Source organism: Phocoena phocoena, chromosome 1 (assembly GCF_963924675.1).
Source record: "Phocoena phocoena chromosome 1, mPhoPho1.1, whole genome shotgun sequence".
Lineage (NCBI taxonomy): Eukaryota > Metazoa > Chordata > Mammalia > Artiodactyla > Phocoenidae > Phocoena > Phocoena phocoena.
In genome coordinates, this window is record NC_089219.1 from 131,784,920 (window position 1) to 131,806,961 (window position 22,042).

The following is a 22,042-nucleotide window of genomic DNA, read 5'->3' on the forward strand; positions in this document are numbered from 1 at the left end:
AAATGATCACGAAGAAATATGCTATGAGGAGAGGTGGGAGTTTTCAGTTGTGGTTTTAAATAAGAGTTTTTTTCCACTCTGTTATACACTTACCATCTATAACATACCATTTACACTTGCTTATTATACATCCTATTTCATATCTCCTGGTTTCTAGTCTCTAACTAGATTTGAAGTCTATATAAGTCTCATACTTTCCTTGACTTCTAATCAGACTAGCTTATAACAAGTCAGAACTCAATAATTAAAGTACTTTTTGTCCTTTTGGTTCTATAATTGATAGGGGTTGCCTAGATTTGGAAACTCATTTTTGGAAGTGCCTTTTTAATGAGGTACCCTTTCCTAAGTGGGTCACGTTGGAAGCCCTTCCCCTCAAGAGTAATGATTATTGCAGGCATCCCTGAAGAATTAAGAAAAGACCCTACTATCATGAATGCCCATGATCTCCTGTAGGAGAAAAGAAGAATGAAACAGGATGGGGAAATGGTACGTACGGGTGGCCACCTTGGCCGTGATGGGAAGGCTGAGGATGTTGCTAATGACAGCGTAGACGCTGATGTTGTAGGTGAGACCTGGCTCCAGCTCCGAGATGGTGACACCACTCCAATCTCCAGGCACCCGCTGCTGGAGCTGGAGGCCCCCCAGGGCCATCGGCTGGTAAGAGATCACATATTCCGTCACTGCCATCGGCCCGTCCCATTCCAGCTCAATGGACCTGTCGCTGATACCAGCCACTCGCAAGTCCTCTGGAGGGGCAACTACCAGGAGGCAATACACAGATAGCATGAGCTCAGAGGACTGCCTTCCCCATCCTGGACCCAACTTCCTTCCTCACATCTCACCCCACATGCCCTGTCTGTATATTCTGCTCAGCTCATTGCCTTTGAGTGATTGGTAATTCCCTTTGCAGGCAGGTTCTTATCTTTTCTGTGCTCAGTACTCCCATCCCTATAGGGCCATGAGTTAGTGGTGTGCTGGAGCCGGCTTCTACTGGCTCAGGAAAGTTGATTGTCGAATTTTGCAAGACAGTTTTAAATAGTCATTATTAAAGATTAAATTGTATTCAATATTAACTTACAATTCAGTAAAATTATCTTAAACACAAAATTATGAATACTCCAAACTCATCACCGGCAAATTACTTCACTACATTTTACTATTATCTATGCCCTTGAGTCAATTTACATGTGTTGTATCTCTCTGGTAGAAATACTATGTAATTGTGTGCTAATGCACAGCTGTTTCCAGCTCTACATTTAGTGACTTCATGTTGGTAGTTTGAAATTGGCCACAGAGGGAGTATTTACACCATGGAAGTTGGCAAATGCTACAAAGTGGGGCTTTTTATTTTTTCCCTCAGAGATCTAGTTGTTAGATATTTAACAGCATACACTGGCTAATATTTTTGGTAGTTTAATAGATTATTGTTACCAGATTACCCTGGGAGCCAGTATTTGATTTGGCAAGTGGAAATAAAGGCTTATTCCTGGTTATCTTGCAAAATACAAGAAGCCAAAACAGTAAATCCTAGATACCATGGACTAATGAAGACATTCGATAACACTTTATTTTCCGTGTTAAAAGGAGACCGTTTACGTTTTGAAAGAAATGTAACTCGTGTTAAACAAATTTTTATTAGCCTTGATTTTGGGGATGATGAGAAAGGAGCATTCTTGAGGGCTTTGCTTTTCTCTCTTGTTCTACTTTTCAAATGCTATTCAGAGAATCACCAAAAATTAAACCTCATTGAAATAGCCTTTCATGTATGGTTCCCTTGGGAAGTGAAGATTCACCAGTAGTGGGGGTATTAAATGACTGAAACTTTAAGATCAATTAGGATTAACGCCAGTATACCTGTAATTGGACCTGCCCATAGATTAACTCGAAGGTCAGGCCAGTATTTAAATAGTCATAATTAACTTATAAATTTATATGCAGTGGAGGCTTTGTTTAGTTTAAAAGTTGTCACTGGTATTGAATTTCTCCTCTGAGAATTCTCACTCTTTCACCTTTACAAGAGCAGAGGACTGAGGCAGCTGTTAGTCACAGGGCCATGTGAAAAGAAGGTGCCTGCGCTCCCTGTGGTGCTCAGCCTCAAATTCTTGGCAGAGGTGTAAATGAGGACTCATAAGATGGAAATTAGGAACATATATTTACAATGTTGGGCATATGCTTTGATTGCTTTTGCCCCAAACTGTGAATGGTATAAAACAATCTAGATAGCAGAGCTTCCTCTGATTAAAGATGGCAAATGTTGACCAGAACAAAAAAATTTTTAATTTATTTTTTTTAATTTATAAAACTAGATGAATGTACATGAAATTTAAATAATCACACTTTCAAATGATAGTTTATAAGCATATATCATTTCTAACTCTGGCATGATGAAAGCTTTGAATTGCACTAAGATCTTTGGGGTAGCCTGTATAATGCATACCAGATGACTCCTGGACCAGGGAAAGAAGAGTTGGTATATAGAACCTATCAGTATTTTGCATGGTTATATAGAGCATTTATTATGCACCAAGGACAATGCTATACATTCTGACATAGATTTTCTTATTTCACCCTCTCACCAACACTATGGAATTGGTACTATTTTTACCCCTGTTTTATAGAGAAGAAAACGGAGTCACAGAATCAGCAAACACAGAAGCTAGGATTTGAACCCAGGCACAGTGCTTCTAGAATCTCTAAGCCAGTGTACAATACCACTTTACATTTGCGTAACATTTCAGTCTATAAAACATGTTTAGATAAACCATCTAACTAGACTTTAAAAAAAAACCCTTTAATTGCAGCTCTATGAGGTAGATTGGGTAGATATAATTATCCCAACTTAACAAATGGAGAAACTGAGACCCAGGCTAAAGGACTTGCCAAAAGTAAGGGAGTTGGGTCATAGCTGAACTGATTATCAAACCAAGATCTATGCTTAATGTGTTCTTTCCCCTACAATTTGTAGGATGGGTCACTGATTGTACCAGATGCTTTCCTTCATTTATACACAGCCCTCAAAAATAAACTACATCAGTGAATAATTCAGACTATCATTTAGGATACCAGTTCCAGACTGGTGCTTATCCTAGAGGTAAGAAACTTCTTTTAAGAAGGATTCTCTAAAATTTCACAATTTGTATGGAAACACAAAAGACCCCAAATAGCCAAAGCAATCTTGAGAAAGAAAAACAGAGCTGGAGGAATCAGGCTCCCTGACTTCAGACTATACTACAAACCTACAGTAATCAAGACAGTATGGTACTGGCACAAAAACAGAAAGATAGATCAATGGAACAGGATAGAAAGCCCAGAGATAAACCCATGCACATACGGTCACCTTATCTCTGATAAAGGAAGCAAGAATATACAATGGAGAAAAGACAGCCTCTTCAATAAGTGATGCTGGGAAAACTGGACAGCTACATGTAAAAGAATGAAATTAGAACACTCCCTAACACCATACACAAAAATAAGCTAAAAATGGATTAAAGACCTAAATGTAAGGGCAGACACTATAAATCTCTTAGAGGAAAACATAGGCAGAACACTCTATGACATACATCACAGCAAGATCCTTTTTGACCCACCTCTTAGAGAAATGGAAATAAAAACAAAAATAAACAAGTGGGACCTAATGAAACATAAAAACTTTTGCACAGCAAAGGAAACCATAAACAAGATGAAAAGACAACCCTCAGAATGGGAGAAAATATTTGCAAATGAAGCAACTGACAAAGGATTAATCTCCAAAATATACAAGCAGCTCATGCAGCTCAATATCAAAAAACAAACAACCCAATCCAAAAATGGGCAGAAGACCTAAATAGACATTTTTTCCAAAGAAGATATACAGACTGCCAACAAACACATGAAAGAATGCTTAACATCACTAATCATTAGAGAAATGCAAATCAAAACTACAATGAGGTATCACCTCATGCCAGTCAGAATGGCCATTCATCCAAAAAATTTATAAACAATAGATGCTGGAGAGGATGTGGAGAAAAGGGAACACTCTTGCACTGCTGGTGGGAATGTAAATTGATAGAGCCACTATGGAGAACAGTATGGAGGTTCCTTAAAAAACTAAAAATAGAACTGTCATATGACCCAGCAATCCCGCTACTGGGCATATACCCTGAGAACACCATAATTCAATAAGTCATGTACCACAATGTTCATTGCAGCACTATTTACAATAGCCAGGACATGGAAGCAACCTAAGTGTCCATCAACAGATGGATGGATAAAGAAGATGTGGCATATATACAATGGAATATTACTCAGCCATAAAAACAAACAAAATTGAGTTATTTGTAGTGAGGTGGATGGACCTAGAGTCTATCATACAGAGTGAAGTAAGTCAGAAAGAGAAAAACAAATACCGTTTGCTAACACATATATATGGAATCTAAAAAAAAAAAAAAAAGTTCTGAAGAACCTAGGGGCTGAACAGGAGTAAAGATGCAGACACAGAGAATGGACTTGAGGACACGGGGAGGGGGAAGGGTAAGCTGGGATGAAGTGAGAGAGTGGCATGGACATATATACACTACCAAATGTAATATAGATAGCTAGTGGGAAGCAGCTGCATAGCACAGGGAGATCCGGTCGGTGCATGTGACCACCTAGAGGGGTGGGATAGGGAGGGTGGGAGGGAGACGCAAGAGGGAGGGGACATGGGGATATATGTATACGTATGGCTGATTCACTTTGTTATACAGCATCAACTAACACAACAATGTAAAGCAATTATACTCCAATAAAGATGTTAAAAAATAAATAAATAAAACAAAAGCACAACAACAAGAAAAAAAAAAAAAGAAAGAAAGCTTCTCTAGGGCCTGCCTTTTGTTATTCAACACACTGATTCCAAGTTTCCTGTGTGGGACCCCTCCTGTCATGGTGACAGAAACAGCCATTCCAAATTTCAAGTCACCAGCAATTCTTAGGGCATTTGGGACAAGTCAGTGTATTCATTTTTAGTGCCTTTCTCCAGAAAATAAAGCTAATCACGACGAAGGAGAATGATCCAAGCAGAGCATTTGGGGATTTTAAAGTAAAAAACAGGTGCAGAAGGATTTTTTCATCTTGACAACTTCACTTGGCAAGTTTTTTATCTTGAGACCTGAGCCTGGTGGTGGTAATGATGAGAAAGAAGCAATGGTGTCGATTGTGGAAGAAGCATTCTTGAGGGCGGTGGCTCCAAGGAGGAGACCATCACCTTTCACCCTATAACTTAGCAGCAGCTGTGTACATTGAGTGTCAGTAATTCTTATAAAATGAAATGGTATTGCTAGAAAGCAAACTGTAAAAGAGCCGTATGCCTTGATTCAAGGAATTTAGTGTGTGGGGCGGGGGCTGCGAATTATTCTTAGTATTACTTTCTTTGGGGCTCCAAGTTGGGAACTTGGGGAAGAGCAGGCAGTTAAAAAGGAGTAAACTGCGGCTTGAGGAATTAGAGTTGCTTATCTGCAAAGATGCCATGCTGTTTACTTTTTAGATCTTGCATCAATTTTGCACATATGTGGTGAGAGCAGTTGGAATTAGTTCCATGAAGTGTCTCGCTCGGAGGAGCGAGTGATTTCAGGTGCCAAAGGTTGGGCTGGCCGCAGTGCTAGCAGACGCAGAGGCTGATGGTGATGAATCTCTGCAGGTCTGACTGAAGTCCAGGGAACGGCTTTCTGGATTGTTTCAAGCCCCTGCTCTGGTTGTTCTTTCATCCTGTTGCTTTGCAGGGAGTTGTGGCCAAACCTCCTTCCCTGGGGGCAGGCGTGGACAAATGGTTGGACGTGCTTCCTTACCCCGTCTCCAACACCTAATATTTTTTATCATTTGACAGAGCTCAGCTTTCATGTCAAAAGACTATTTCTTTGTGTATGTGGCTTTCAAAATTTTTATTTTCTGATTCCACTCTACTTAGCATCCCAGGGAGGATTAAAGAGTGCTAGAAGTTGGTAGGAGACCAGCGTTCTTATTTTTGATCTGCCATTAATTAGCTGCCTGGCTGTGGAAAAATCTTCCTGTCTCTCAGGGCTGCTGCTTTTTTTCAATTTGTAAAATGAGAAGCCCAGAGTAGCTTCTTTCAAAGCCTGTTTTAAGTGCTCATATTCATGAATTTTTTTGTTCTATTGTCTTTACCGGGCCAGAGAACAGAGGCAGAAAGGTTGAGATCTGGTCCCATGGCCCACTATGAGAACGATCAAGGCTGGTAGTCAAATAGAGTGGCCTTGTCAACTCTATTCAATTGTATTTAAGCTCTAGCGGCCTAAGGAGCCTCAGAATGAAGTCCACACAATGGGCAGCCATTTTCCATGCCCTTGCCAGAGAGAAAAGAATGACCTGTGGAGAAGTGCATTTTGTGGCTCTCCATGTTTTCACCTTACCCGTTCTCTTCTTTCCTCTCCTCACTGCTGTTGGCGAGGGGAGCAGTAATGCTGGAGTGGGTGCATCTGGCCAGAAAAGTCAAGCAGTGGATAAGCAGCCCCTCTCCTAGAGCCTTCTCACAAAGAGCAAGTGAAGTAGCACTTTAGATAATGACCTAGTTACTTCTCTGGAAAAAACCCATGGCATTTGGTTTAAAAGACAAGAAAGCCTTGAGAGCAGCACCTGCTGAATCAGTGGTGGCTCCATGGTTGCTATAGAAACAGATGGAGATTATGCAACTGTCCCTCCTCACATGCTTTGGGAACCTGTAAAGTAATTTATCTGGGCGTCCAGAAGTCTTCCTCAAACAGCACAGAGGTAACGTGTTGGAGGTAACGTGCTCATGGTTTGGGCTCAACCCAGTTGTAGTTATGCTAGCAGCTCCTGAGTCTTCCCTGAGTGACCAGAAGGGCTTATCTCCAGTTCAGTTTGGACCCTGGATCAGATTAAGATTCTGTTTGCAAATGAACCCATCCCTGTGGAAAAGGAGGGTCAAGAACATGAGAAGTATGTACAACCCAACGAAGATCAATTTTATTAAGAAGGATGTGAACTACAGAATAGCCGTACATAGAAAAGGGCCCAAATGGACCCTTAGCATCCTCTGATTGGGGCCTCATGGAGCCTCGTCCTGTGGGTGGGAATAGGATCATGCTTCAGCCTCCTCTTCCCAGCAATTACCTAGGACTTTGGATTCAGAAATACGAAGCTTGACTTCTGCTTGACTTTTCCGTCTGAACAACTGGTATAACAGCTATTTATATTTTCAGTAAGGTATTCAGTAAACAAAATGAGGAGGCTAAATGAAATCATTGACTGTGGAAAAAAAATAGAAGAACGTGAAAATATTTTTTTTTCCTAAGCAGTGGGTTGTTGTTTATCTTTTAGTTGTTGCCATCGATCTTTTAAAAAATTTTAGGTTGAAGTTGCAGGTGCAGGAGACTTGTCTGACTGGTCTGGTACCTAGGTGGGCATCATTGATGATGCTCAAGAAGAAAAGGCTTGTGAAGCTGGCCTCCCGGGATTTCCCCCTTAAACCAAGGTCAGAAGGTTGATCAGAAAATTCCTAGAATCAACCCATCAGAAAGCTTAACAATGTTCGTTTGTTATTATTTTTTATTTTCAATTTTTCCAGTGAGCTCTCTGAGCCACTGTTACAGACTGAACTACAGATGGAAAAGATCAAGATCAATCACTCAATCTGTACGTTTAAAGCACAAATTTATCAGTGAGAGTCACTGATGTAGTCAGAAGATGAGCAATAACGGTGAGATAGTGACAATAATCCGATTTTAGGCAAAAGAAAATGATCTCCAGTGAGATATTGGCATTTTCCCACTGATAGATTTAGGTCCTCCTTTTGGGACGTCACCTTTGGATTGGTTTCCATGGTGCAGACACATATGGGGTTGGTTCCAATTTGCTATGTCATCTGGAACAAAGCGACTCGTGACCTTTTAATATGCTGTACTAATAGTTAGAACGTGCGTTGTTGCTCGATGCCTTTAGTAGTTTATTCCTAGTGACAAGTAATTCCTTGCCTATAAATACTTTTATCCATGTGGACACTAGATGATTTCAAAAATTAATAACACTTTGCAATATGCAAGCTCTAAAATAGCCAGGGTGCCAGAGTGCCCTGCTAGTCTGACTATCACAGACTAACCCCCATTGCATGCCCTAGCACTGTGAAAGGACGTGTCCCCAGACTATGGCAACAGGCAAGGGGGATATTCTGGAGCGGGTGGAGCTCTGGGAAGCCCGCTGAGTTAGAGTGGTCCCTTGCCTAAGGTGGTGCTATGGTCTGACTCTCCGCTTTCTTCCATCTCAAGGACAGTGAAATGCTGTCACCGTCATTACCATTGACTTTGTTCCAGTCTTGGGGTAAGATTCAGCTTTCATCCTGAACTTGACCTTTTCTGGTTTCCACCCTTCCCCCCCTTAAATCTGCCTCGTCAATTGTGATTGACTCAAGAAATCAGCTGTCTTGGAAAGCAAGTGTACATGACCCAGTTGGGAATTCTTCGGCCTAAAATTCACCTTCCCTCCCATCTCTCTTCCCACCTCCGGCCAGTTTGCTGGACCACCCTTGACAAAGGCCCCGCCGAGCTCCCCTCCCTACCTGCTGAGCAGTCAGGGCCCTGGTAGCCCTCTTCACAGAAGCAGATCCCCTCCTGGCAGTGTCCTCGCCCACTGCAGGCGTTCAGACACCGCTGCTGGCCGCAGTCCTCACCAGTGTAGCCGTCCTGGCACAGGCAGGTACCGTTGGTACATCTCCCCTTCCCCGAACAGTCCCCAGGGCACCTCAGCTCGCTGCAGCCCTCGCCAGTGTAGGCCTCTTCACAGACACACTCCCCGTCCACGCACAGCCCCCGGGAGCTGCAGTCTGTCGGGCACCGGAGCTCTGAGCAGTCGTCGCCGCTATACTCGCTGTCACAGATGCACTGGCCATCCACACACACGCCCCGACTGGAGCAGCCTAGGGGGCAGTAGGGCTCCGAGCAGTTCTTGCCAAACCAGCCTTGATCGCAGATGCAGCCACAGGACTCGAGGCTAAAGTTGCCGTGGCCACTGCAGTGAGGGATATAATCCAGTTGTCCTGGAATGGCCAAGGAGAAAGTCAAAGGGCAGCAGTGGAACCTCCTGTAAATGGGGTATGGGAGGGGTGGGCAGAGACCTCTCCTCACTCTCTGATCAGATTTGTGTTGCCGAGAATTAAGCTCAAGCTAGTTTGGTACATCATTGACTTCATGAATGTTTTCATCTAATAGGGGCTGTGTCTGGCACAGCACTGGGGGCGACGATGAGTGAGATCAGGTCCCTCATCCTGCAGGGGCTCACCTTCAGTGTGTCTTGGCTTGGGCTCCCTAGAATCAGACTTTAGATGAGAATTCAGATGATAGTGACTTACTGGGAAGTGCTCCCAGGAAAAACCTGTCAGGGAGAAGGGGAGACTCAGGAGGTTGGAGCCCAAGCCAGACACGTTATCAGGCAAAGTCCTGGGGGTGTCACTTGGGTTCAGTCCTGCAGGGTCTTCTGGACACAGTGTAAGCCACACCTCAACTGGGACGAAAGGCTGTCCTTGGAGGGTATAAATGTCCATTGTCTCCCTGGGGCAGGCCAAAGAGGTTCTTACAGCCCAAGGACAGCCCCTGACCAAGACGCCCAGGTGCTGGCTATGGGGACGGAAGGGGATCTGAGGGCTTGTATGCTGAGTACCAGGCCTGTGATGCAGGACAAGGTCACATGCGCTGCAGCCACATCCCACTCCCTCTCCTTCCTGCCATCTAACTAACTCTGCTCATCCATCACAGCTTAGCACTAGGGTCACTTCAAAGGCTTCCCAGAACTTGTCTCATTTGGTGACTGTTGGCTGTGATCTTTTTAGGATTCTATGCATATCTCCTGCCCTAGCCCTTACCATGCTATAACTATAGTGGTTAATTTAAACCACGATAAAAGGTAAAAGCTTGAACCCAAGATAGTAAGGAAGACACAGTCCTCTTGTTAAAGAATGAATTTCATGGGTTGAAGGTACCTTTTGGGTGAGAGGAGCTGGGCACAAAAAGGGACACACTTTCTGCTCATTGGGGGTCAGCTGATAACAGCTATTGCATGTGAGGTCCCTACTAGAAGCCAGGCTTTCATCTGAATGGAGGCTTTTATATGTAATAACTCCTGATGTTCTAGTCTGTCACCATTTGTCAATGGAGAAAGGAAGTCATGGGTTATGCAATTTGCTTAAGTCACAAGCTAGTAAGTAGCAGAGCTAGGATTTGAAGTCAGGAAGTCTGGCTCTGACTTCTCCCAGGGAGGTCAAGATAGTCATTGGTAAGTGTTACTAGTCAGGGGGTGGGTGAGACTAGAGGTATAAGTCCTGGATACTCAGCCTTCGGAGGGGAGGGGGTTGTAATAAGCTCTGTGAGTGGGTGTGTGCATGCACGGGCATGTGCATCCACATGCGTTCGTGGAGGGGGCAGGGGCTGAAACTTCCATCTTGCTGGAGAAGATGGGGCCAAGTCCTCTGAGACTATAATGACTATCATTTACTCAGATGGGAGAAAGACTGAGATGGAGTGAACAGAGCGCCTGAATTCTCTAGTCCCTCAGGTTAACATGGATAGATATCAATTCAACAGCCTGTGAAAACCCAAGATGAATGAAGACAGACGTCAAATTCCCTGCTCACCACAGAAGTTGCTGTGCTGAACCGATGTATCATTACCTGACTCATCCCCCCCAAATCGGGTTAATGTATTTCAAACTGACTATGCGCTGTAGAGAATCCCTACGCCAAATCCCCTGGGAAGGACCACATTTAGATCTTAGAGACGTCTGAACAGAGAGCTACAGACTGGGGCGCTTCTTTCCCTCTGTGTGAAGAGGAGCCAGGTCTCGAGGGGAGTGGTGGCTCGCGCTCACTCATTCTCCCTCTCCGCTCAGCGCCCTCCCTCCCTCCTGAGACCGGCTGCAGACTCCCAGACTCTACCTGTGGCCGCACTTTGCTGGCAACAGTTGCTGGTGCACTGGTCCCGAAGCACTGACACCTCCCTCTCCAGCATCTCGATCCGGCTCAGCAGCTCCTGCAGCACCTGGGCAGAGCTGGCGCATGGGCAGGCCTTTTTGGGGAGGTTGATCCTGTGGGTGAAGGTGACCTGGCTCGCGTGGTCCGAGGTCTGGCCCGTGTACTCTGTCAGCACCTCGTCTTCGGCACTCACCTCCTGCTCGGCCGAGGCCTCCAGCCCCGAGGAGCAGAGGCTGTCCAGGGGCACGTTAATGTTGTACACGTGGTTGAAGACCACCGGCTGCTCTTTGCCGGATGTATTGTAGCTGTCAGCGCCTCCTTCCTCCTCCACCGCCTGTCTCTGGACCCTTTCCGTGGTGACCTCCAGCTGACACTCCGAGGGCTTGAGCATGGAGCCCAGAAGGATCAGGTTGACGCCAATGAGCATGTTCTTCAAGACCACTGTTTCCCCGTCTGCCCCCATCCTCTCAGCAGAGTGCTGGGTTCAAGACCGGCCTGCAGCAGAAAGCATGGAGTTGTGGAAATTTTCAAGAGAAACCAAGGAACGAACGAGATGGCCTCTGAGACCTGCGCTTGGGCACCACGCTGTGCACAGTCCTACAAAGCTAAAGGAAAGCAGTGAGGATTTCAAGGGGAAGGTTGGGAAGTGACTACCAGGGTCATGAAAGCCCAGAGCTTTTTGTTCCCTAGAGGAGTGAACCCCTGAAAGTGGACTCTGCTTCTGCAGAAGGGCATTTTGATTTCCCAAAAGGCTTATCGAGAGCACATGAGTCTGGCCTCCACAGTGGGCAAATGCTTCCAACAAAGAGGACATGTGAGGACTCGGGGCAGGGGCACTGTGGCTAGCCTCGTCCTCCAAGGAGAACTCAGAGCATCCTTTCACTTCTGAGTGAGAATTAAGATGAAGGGTACCATGGAGCCTTAGGCATACCCTCATATTTCGCCAGATATTTATAATGAAGGGGTCCCGCCAGCCACTTCAAGATAACTTATTAACTCCTCTAAGCTCATCTGTTCAAATACACGTTGACTTTAGAATAACCAACCAGGCAGATAATATAGTTCCAGGTAACTGTGGTTGTTAATAATCCTTAGGTACATTTGTGATTATCTGGGACTGTGTGAGCCGAACTTTCTTTTAACGTTCTCATTAGTATAGTCCCAGTGCTTTGTGATCACAGGGTGCCTTTCTTCCGAGGTCCTGTTTAAATTGCTAAAATAATGTATTAGCTCCTCTACTGGTTACCTAGTCACCAAGACCCATGGAGAACGATAAATTTCCTGTAATGCAAATCAGTTTTACAGAAATTATATTTCTTCTGTATTCCCTGTGTAAAAGAGAAAAGAGGCTTACAAATTTTGGTTCTAAAGGTAATGTTAGAGCTAAGAAGATTAAGGGCAAAGGAACAGAGTGAGAGTAAATGTGAATTTGGGAAGAAGGCGATAAGCAACAGCTAACATCAACTGAATGTGTCCTGTGTACAGACTGCGCTGTACACCTCACGGGGGATCTTACTGGACCCTTAGAACAAACCTATGATGGGATGTTATGATTATCCCCATCTTGTAATGGAGTGAATTCTGCCTAGAAAGCTTAAAATTTGAATGCAGGTCTGACTTCAAAACCTGTGTTCTTAACTGCTATGCTCCAGTGCTTGTCTTGATAAGCACGTTCAATGTTCTGTTGTCTCTGATGGAAATTGTGTTCGTTATAGGATCTTCCCAAGAATATTGAGATTAGAAAATTTTGCTAGGGCCAGATCCAGTGTTCCTTCCTCCACGAAGCATTCTCCTCTCATCTTTTTCTTCCTGTTCCCTCAGGAGGCTAAGGAGCATGCCCAGCACAGGTTAAATTTATCTCTCACTCCTTATAAAGCCCCTCTGACAGCATTTGCCACACTAGACTGTGGGTTTCCTTTGTCTGCTCCTGCCCCCCCACCAGCTTCGTCCCCTGCCTCCCCCCACTGGCCCCGAACTGCTAAGTCAATTTAGGTCAGACCACATCTTATTCGCAGTATTTGATGTGTGTCTAGGACAGCAAAAGTGTTCTGTACTGTGGCTGTTGAATGAGTAAGTGAGTAGATACATGGAAGATGGTTAAACAGATGAATTAATGAGTAAATGCCCTGTGAGCACAAGGTTCAATCATTCTCCAACTCATTTAATCTCTTTCCATTATCCTCAAGTTATTCACTATTTTCTTCAATTTCAGTTCAATTGGACAATTTCTGAGGGATGATTATATTAGGAGTAATCTGTATTAGTGACTATTTTGGAAACCATGTCTTATGACTCAGTCTTTATATTATATATTGGACTAAAATCTTTGTTCCCAATATGAAGAAGAAGCAGAACAGAATAGAGCTATTAAGATTCTGGACTCTGGAGCCAGACTGCCTGGTTCTTCCCCTATCCCAGGACTACCCTGAAATCACTGGCACATGTGAGAAGTCTCTTCCATCATTTGACAGCTGGAAAGCCCAACCTTAGCATACCCTTGTTCAAAGAAGAGTGAGGTTCTTGGAGTGATGGGAGAGGTGGTGATCCACTGGTTACATCAGATGAGGTAAATCAACCTTGGGGACACATGGAGTGACATGTCTGAACCAAATTTCTCTCATGACTGTGAGCTCTTTCCAAGCCTCTCTATCTGAGGTATTACTTGCCTTCCCATTTTCAGCTGCTCTAGGCGTTTCATCCTTGGAGTGGCACTCTGCCCTTATGTCATTGAAAGTTTCCCAGGAATGGCTCTGATATAAATCATTTACACTTACATTTACATTGAAGGCTAAGGAGCCTTAGCCATCTCACTTGCTAAACTAAAGTTGGTTTGTCTGATCCATGTTGATATTGCTGAATAGTTGGTTGTTTTTTTGTTTTCTGGGAATCATAAAATTATCATGTAGCACCCATAGCACTTAACAGAACTTTTTGCACAGAACAGGCACTCAATAAATAAGTGAAAGAATAATTGACATTGTAAATGAAAAGGAAGACAAGTGACAGGAAAATTAAAAGGGAAAAATGTTAGGTTCCACACCAGTCCAAAGCAACAACTATAAAATTATATGTGGAGAGAAAAGTATATAGTTTTATGTGTGAAAAACACAAGATTTTAGTCAATAACCAAACTGACTATGAATTAGTCAACAGTGTGATTTTTGTAACCTCCAAAACCTTTTTTAGACTCAGGATTTATTGACTGATTGACTGATTGACTGATTGACTGAAGTATAGTTGATTTACAGACTCAGGCTTTATTAATTGAAATTACAGACTAGGATGTGCAGGGGACTGTTTTGCTCTGTACTGCGCTTGTCATTGATTACTTCTGGGTGGAGAGGGTGCTGAAGGTACTCAAAATCTTGTTGTAGGAGAGGGAGGAACTTAGCATTTTTGTCCAGAGAAGTGACAACCCCAGAGCTATCGTTCCTTTATCATTCATTCCTTTGACAGATACTTATTGAATACCTACTATATGCTGGTTCCTTTATTCACAGAAGTTATATTTAAGTGTGTGTGTGGCGGGGGAGAGGGTGGGAGGGGGAGGACATACAATACATAAATACCCACAATAATTCTGTATGTCATGTATAATGTATGATATAATGCATATTATATGGTATTTAATATATGATGATGTAACATTCACTTGTGTGTGTTGTGTCAGCAAGTGGTAACTGCTGTGGAGGAAAAGAAAAGAAGGGAGCAGAGGAGGTACCAGGACAGGGAAGTCACATGGATATTTTGTAGAGCCCAGCCAGGGAAAGCTTGTCTAATGAGGTGACCACTGAGCAGAGACCTGAAGGAAGTGAGGGGTGGGCTTAGCAGACGGCTGAGGAAGTGCATTCCAGGCACAGGGAACGGCAAGGGTGAGGGCTCTGAGGCAGGAGCCAGCCTGGTGAGTTTGAGTGACAGTGAGACTGGAGGCGAGTGAATGAGGGAGCAGATGTGGGGAGATGAGATCAGAGAAGGAGTGGGGGCCAGGTCAGAGAAGGCCTGTGAACCACTGTAAGGACTTGGGCTCTTACTGTGGCTATACAGTCATTGCTCTCAAATGCATCCACATATTAAATGTTTATGATGATCTAGTTCTTGTCATTGAGAAACTCTCAGCCTCATGAAAGAGATGGAAACACAAGTAAATATAATTACAATGCAATGTGATCATTATCATGACCAAAAAACACACAAAATGTCCCTAGAGGGCTGGAGGTGACACGGCAACTTTGCCTGGGGCAGCAGGGGAAGCTACGCAGAGGGTGTGGGGTAATCGTCAGTCCTGTTTGCCAAGTATTTCTGGCCTGGCTTTCCAGACATGTGGTAGGACTACATTCTCCAGGGCTGTGTTTTCCGGCCCCCTGTTGGTTAGGTGAGGCCATGTCACTAGTACTGGCCGATGGTTGTGAGAGGAAGTGATGTGGGTCACTTCTGGGAGGGGGCATTCATTGCTGACGGGAGACCCCCCAGAGCTTTCTCTTTCCCATCCATGGTGACTGGCAATGCTCAGGATGGTGGCTGCTTTCTCAGTCTGGGTCCCTGAGTGACCATGATAAAGGGTGCCCTGGCTGCATACAGCAGGTGTGTAGTGCATGAGAGAGAAATAAACTTTTGGTTTTGAAGCACAGATTTTTCCTACAGCATAATCTAGTGTATCAGAAGATAATACTGAACTGGGTTTTAATAGATGACTCTTTAAGTAGAGAAGACAGAAGTTCATTATAGACAAAAGGAATTGCATTTGCTAAAACTCTGACCTGTGTACGGATATGGCTTATTCAAGGAATTCAAGTATTTGAAGGGCTGTTAAATGCTATGGGATTGGACTTTTATACAGCAAAAGGTCCAAGGGAGGGAATTTCCCCCAAATGGGGGAATCTACAGGGAAACAGATTTTGGCTCCATGTAAAGAATAGCTTTTATAATAGTCAGAGCTATTGGGTTGTCATGGTAGGTAGTGAGTTCCTGGTCACTGGAGGTGTTCAAGCACAAGCCACAAGACTACTTAGTGAGAATGTTGAAGATGGGCTTTCAGGCATCACATCAGAGAGTGGACTAAAATGAACATTAAGGTTTTCTCTTTCCTGTTACTTTATGAATTCAGGGTCTTATGTGTCCTTTGAGGAGTCTACCCACTATAATATTGTATTCGTTTCCTAGGGCTGCCATAACAAGTTACCACAAACTGGGTAGCTTAAAGCTATAGAACTCTATTCTCTCACAGTTCTGGAGACTGGAATAGAAGGCCAAAACCAATATGTCATCAGGGTTAACCCCTTCTGAGGCTCTGAAGGAAAATCTATTTCATGCCTCTCTCCTAGTTTCTGGTGATGGCGGGCAATGCTTGGCATTCCTTGGCTAGTAGATGCATCACTCCAGTCTCTGCCTCCATCCTCACATTGCGCTCTGCCTGTGTCTCTGTGTCTTCACGGGGCCATCTTCCTTCAAGGACATCAGTCATCTTGGATTAGGGGCCCATCACGCCAATATGACCTCGTCTTAACTAATTACATCTACGATGACCCGATTTCCAAATAAGGTCACATTCTGAGGTACTGGGGGTTAGAACTTCAACATTATCTTCTTTGTGGGACACAATTCAATCCACAATACATAACAATAGCAAACTGAGTATTTACCGGGCACCAAGCTAAGCATTTTCCTTACAGTACTTCATTCATTCCTGACAACAACCCTATAAGCTAGGAGGAGTGATATTTAGGAGCAAAGATATTTAGCAACTGGTATGGCTCAGGCGACAACCAATCAGAAGGGGGCATCCATAAATCAGACCTGCTGTAAACAACCAGCAGGGCTCTGTGGTGATTTCACCATGATGGTAGGTCCTCTTTCAAGTTCCATTATTGGAGACAAGGAAAATGAACTTCAGGAAAGGCCAAGGAATGTGACCAAGACTGCACAGCTAATGAGCGCAGGAGCCAGGACTGAGCCCAGATCTTGCTGGCCATAGTCTGTCCTCTTAACTGCTGTTTTCAGCCAGCTTTAATTAGCAGCCACATAGCGCTCTCATGAAAAGACTTAGAGCTCTTACAAATCAACACCCTCCTCCCCCTGGATCAGATTTAGGACCTCCTGACAGCGATGACTTTTCGCTTAATGTTTTCTCCGCCAATCCCGGCTACTACCCCCGATATTGCTTTAGCCTCTTACCCTGGAGGGAAGGCTTGTCTGCTGGCTTTTTATTTAAAAGTGCCCAGCCTCCACTGTGTCCCAGTGAGTCAAGAACAACTCTAAGCAAGTAAACCTTGATCCTAGAGGGATCAGGAGACATTTTTTACGCTTGTCCTTTCCTAGGACGGTTCCCCTCCAGCCAGCAGCTACAGGAAACCAGGGCTTGCCCTGGCCCCTGCCGGCTTCATTCACTTCTCTGAGCTCCCTTTGGCTTGTCCCCAGCAGGCTCAGTCACAAGCCATTGTTAACCACACCGCTGACCTCTCTGCTTCTCTCCATTTGCATATGGCTGAGGATGCTTTCTGAAGGCAGGCAGTCAGAGGGGGTGGGGTGAATGGCATGGGAGGCTTCATTTTTCTCATTTCATCTGAAGCCTGCTGGAGGGGGAAGGGGAATGAAACTCATGGTTATTTAATGCCTACTTAATAAATGTGCTCTTAGTTTTGCTAAGCTCATGTCACTTAATAATTATTTCAAAGTGGCTTTTCTTTCTTGTGTCCCTGAAAGCTTCCCTTTCGGGCTTCATTCTCTACTTCCACCACCTGTTCCTCTGGATCACAAGGAATACCGACTGTTCTGCAGGCGGGCCCCTTTCCGTGGCACTCTTCAGCGATGCTGCTGGGCAGATTTTTGCAACTTCCTATGAGGAAGGCCTGTTTTAATCCTGTGGCATATCCAAGAACACGACGTTGATGTGTTTGTCGCCTTTAGAGGGGTCCTGCTTGCTCTGGCTTTGGTGTGAAGTGGTGGCTGCACCTCTAAGCTAGCTGCAAAATCTCTGTCACCAAAAGCAACGTTGGAGGCTGGAGGGGACCAGCAGAGCCCCTCTCCTCCCTCACTCTCTTCCTGTTTCTCAGATGAGTCATCCGACTAGAGCTGTAAGACTCCAGGATAGAAGCAAAACAGGCCAGTCAGAGGATGAAGTGGTGGTGAGAGAGGGGAAGAGGAGGAGAAACCTGAGAAGATGGAGAAGAAAAATATGGCAGAGCGCCAGGCTGGCGAGAGCAACAGACAGAGTTCTACAGGTAGAGGGAGAAAACATAAACCTGAGGGACAGATAATACACTCAGGGTTCAATGGTACACTGACAGTTGTAAGCAAGACAGGTAGCTAATGACCCTCCAAATCAAAGTGCAAGCAAGTTGCAGCAATTCGATAGATCGATACTCAGGAAATCCGTGCAGTGCCATTGATTCATTTCCTCCACTCCAGCCTCCTTATCAATATAATTATCATGGCGGGCAGCACAGGGGTCTCCAGGTCATGTGTAAGAGGCGAGTGGACAGCTGGACGGGCCTCCAGGCCCAGGTGGTGCCGTGCTGCTAGGGTCTGCGCTCGTCCCCCCGGGCGGCCTGCGGGGAGAGTGCGGGTCACCCGGGCCCGGCCAAGTCTTGCCCCAGCTAAAGTTGTCCTTCAGTGGCTTTTCTTTCCCTTGCCCCCCTCCACATGCCTTCTCCTGGCTTCGTTTCTTCACGTTGAAGGGCTTTGCTACTGTTACAGAAAAATGTTCTGGGAGCCATCACCTTTATGCAGGCTGGGAGGAGGGGAGAAGTGGTCTCAGGAGGGTGGGATGTGGGGCGGGAGGGAGGAGGGGGAGGGGACGACGAGGGACAGAAAGAGCCACAAGTCACTCACGTTGAAGCTCTGCCTTTGTGTTTTCTCCTTTTTATTTTCTCTTAGAGCCAGAGAGGGAGTGAACGAGACAAACACAGGTAGAGGAGCTTCAGAAAAAGAAAGAAAAGAAATGAGTGTCTAGGTTGTCGGGGGGGCGGGGGGGTCGGGCAAGGAGAGGTGAGCAGCCAGTGCTTTGTTTAGATTTTCTAGCTTCTGCCAACCTTACACCCCACGCTGTCCCTGGGGGTGATTTTATAAACCAGAACCATATCTGTGAAAAAAAATGACACTCTTTTTTTTTTTTTTAGTTAGAATTAGTTTAAAAATAGTTCCCTGCCTGCTGTTGGGATGCTCTGTCACTTGGAGAAAGAGGGTAATTATGAAAGACGAGGGTGTAATGTGATTACTGCCGGCCCCATTGTGTCAGCGTCAGGAGGCAGCGTCAGGAGGCAGCGTCAGGGCTGCTGGGAGGACTCAGGGCCCGCTTGTCTCCATCAGCCCTAGGCCTTTATTGGGCATGTCAGGTTTCTGAAAAGAACCCGAGGGCAGAAAACTCCCTGCAGACAGGACTCGGTGGCTGGCCCAGAGCTGTCAAGAAAGACGCGCGGGAGGAGATGCAAGGCCAGGCTGGGGCGTCACCTCCCCCCAGGACTGGCCGCCTCACCCCTGCTCCAGGACCACGTCCCTTGACGTGCCTCCAGGTGGGATCTGCCGGAAGGGTCTTTGGTTCAGAAAGTGATGGAGCCACACTCATTTTTTGGCACAAGTGGGTCAGCCCAGTATATTTGTGTGTGTGTGTGTCCCTGCGGGATAGAGAAACCGCATTGGCTGGGTGGAGGAATCTGGCTTCTGGTCTTGTCCTCTGGCTCTGTCTTGTGCTGTCTTTGAGAATTCCAACTGACCTGGCCTCGCAGAGCAGTTCCTTCTTCATCTGAAAAGTGGGGTCCTCAAGATCCATCAAGGGAATAACATCAAAGGAGTAATATAATCTTCCGATTGGAAGTGAGGGTGAGGCCATCCAGGTTTGAATTCCTGCTTTACAGTCTAAGGGGAGAGGCTGGGCAAGTGTTACTGCTGGGGGCCTCTGCTTCCTTCTGCGGCAGCTAAGGTTGACAGTCTACCTCCAGGTTTCCCCATGATTTTTGGTAAATAGAGATCCCATTGAGGTGAGAATTTATCCAATGTCTATAGATCCCAGAGAATTCTTAACATCTGTAGAGCATTTGACTATATACAAACGTATATATATAACCACACACATATATATATATAGTTATATATGTATGTGTGTGTGTGTATATATATATATATATATATATATATATATATATATATGGAGAGAGAGAGAGAGAGAGAGAGAGAGAGAGAGAGTCATATATACAGAGACCTATTTAATCTTCATAATGGGCAATGGGATTATTCCAGTTTTATAGATAAGGCTCAAAGTATGGGAGTGATTTTTCCAGTTACACACAGTGAGTTAGAGCCAAACTAAATCCTGAGTCATATTTCCAGACTCTCAGTTCATTCGTAGATGCCACAACCTCCCTCCGTCAGCCACCTTTGTCCTTTGGAAGTAGGTAGGATATAAAAAATGAATTCCTAATTAATCTCCACCATTTTGGTTCAGAGATTCTTCTAAGAGCCTGACCTTTTGCTATCATTAATATCTATTTTTCATCTGTGTTTCTCAAGCTGGGAGAATAGCATGTCACCGTTTGCTGTTCAGTCACTCTTCTTGAATAGTCATCATCCTGCTTTTCATCTTTCTTTTCTTTACATTTAATAAAACTGCAAGGCAAAGTTTCTTCTAAGAAAGATGACCACTCAGACTGCAGCCCAAATTGATGCTTTTTTTTTTTCCTTGCCCAAGATACTCATTAGAACAGATGGAGAAATTGGTTTAGAATATAAAAAGTGGTCTCTGCCCTCATGGGGCTTATAATCTAGCTGAGAAGACTAGACTCATACACGTGAAACTGAACGACAAGGCAAGGCTGTCCTTTTGTATTATTAGTCACTTACTTTAAGTTTAATAGATGCCCCTCACAGTGTGGGACAGGTGACCAGAAGAGGCTTCCTGAAGGGGTGGTGTCCCAGTCCACATGGAGGGGTGGTGTTGGAAAGGTAGATACGAGTTGTGGGGAGTGGGTGAGGAGGGGGGGTAAAGGGCACAGCATAAGCAGAGTTGATTGAAGCATCAAGGCCAAATGCAAGGAAGTTCTGCCTCTGAAGGGACTACCTTCAGTCTTCACGAAGGTTTAAAATCAATTAAAACTATGTTATGAAAATGTATGAAAATAATCCCTACATGCCCTGTGTGTGCCTGAGGTAAGGGAGCTGGTCATGTCTTAGTAGTGCTTCCAGGGCTTTATGTCCAGGAGGCCAACTCGGGGCCAGGCCGATTTATAAACATGGGCTCAGAACTTCTAATTAATTATAACTATAAATGTAGGAAGTGTTTGCTTGATTACTTGGACATTGAAACCCTTTAGAAACAAACAAATCTTGGGAGTAGTTACCTGTAGAAATTATATTCACCCACATCCAGAAGACCAGATAATTCATCTGCTCTAAAAGTACCTAATGACAGGTTCAAATATCAGATTCATGCAGTTTCCAATTATATGACATAACTACATTGGATTTGGTCCTTCTATCAGGAACTGAATAATTGCTTTAATATCTGATATCCATTAACTTCTCCAGATAACATGTATGTTGGAGGTGGCAACTTACGAACGTTTAGCTCTAGAGGTCTAGAGGAGTTATTTACTTTATTGTGCAAATTATCAATGTGTTCTCGAGCATGGAAGAGCACCACTCTGACCCAAAGACTACACACAGATGAATTCTATTTTCTAGTGCATGAAATAGCGTTTTGAAATTTGAGGAAGCTCCAACGGTACTGGTATATGGAGCACAGCCTGTTTAATTAAATGCAGAAGCACACTGATTGCATGGCAGGAACTGGGCTACGTTCCATTCGAGATGTCGGGGTGAGCTAGAGAAATCTCAGGTAACTCCCTGTATAACTAGGAGGAAGGTATTTACATTACGAGAATAAATAGCAAACCATGATAAGTAGCATATCCCAGGTATGGAGAAATTCTTCTGGGAGCCCAGCAGAAGGAATCATTTCAACTGTAAGACTCTCTAGAGAAATCTCGATGTTTTCCATCGATGTAGCCTTTGAGCTGGGTCTTGAAGAATTAGAAAGATTTTGAAAGGAGGAGACAGGGGAAAAGGCAGTAAAGTGAGTGAGGAAGAAGGGCACAGTTCCTG

General features: G+C 44.6%; 1 protein-coding gene across 1 annotated transcript in view; it reads right to left on the reverse strand.

Moving 5' to 3' along the window:
- The window catches only part of TNR (tenascin R), an 83,213-nt gene extending 71,799 nt beyond the window's left edge, over positions 1 to 11,414 (reverse strand). The window contains exons 1-3 of the mRNA XM_065874042.1: positions 10,916 to 11,414; positions 8,549 to 9,025; positions 495 to 758 (exon numbers count right to left, since the gene is read on the reverse strand). Coding sequence (XP_065730114.1) covers positions 495 to 758; positions 8,549 to 9,025; positions 10,916 to 11,414 — 1,240 coding nt within the window. The remainder of the gene's footprint in view (positions 1 to 494; positions 759 to 8,548; positions 9,026 to 10,915) is intronic.
- Between the last annotated feature and the right edge of the window lie 10,628 nt (positions 11,415 to 22,042).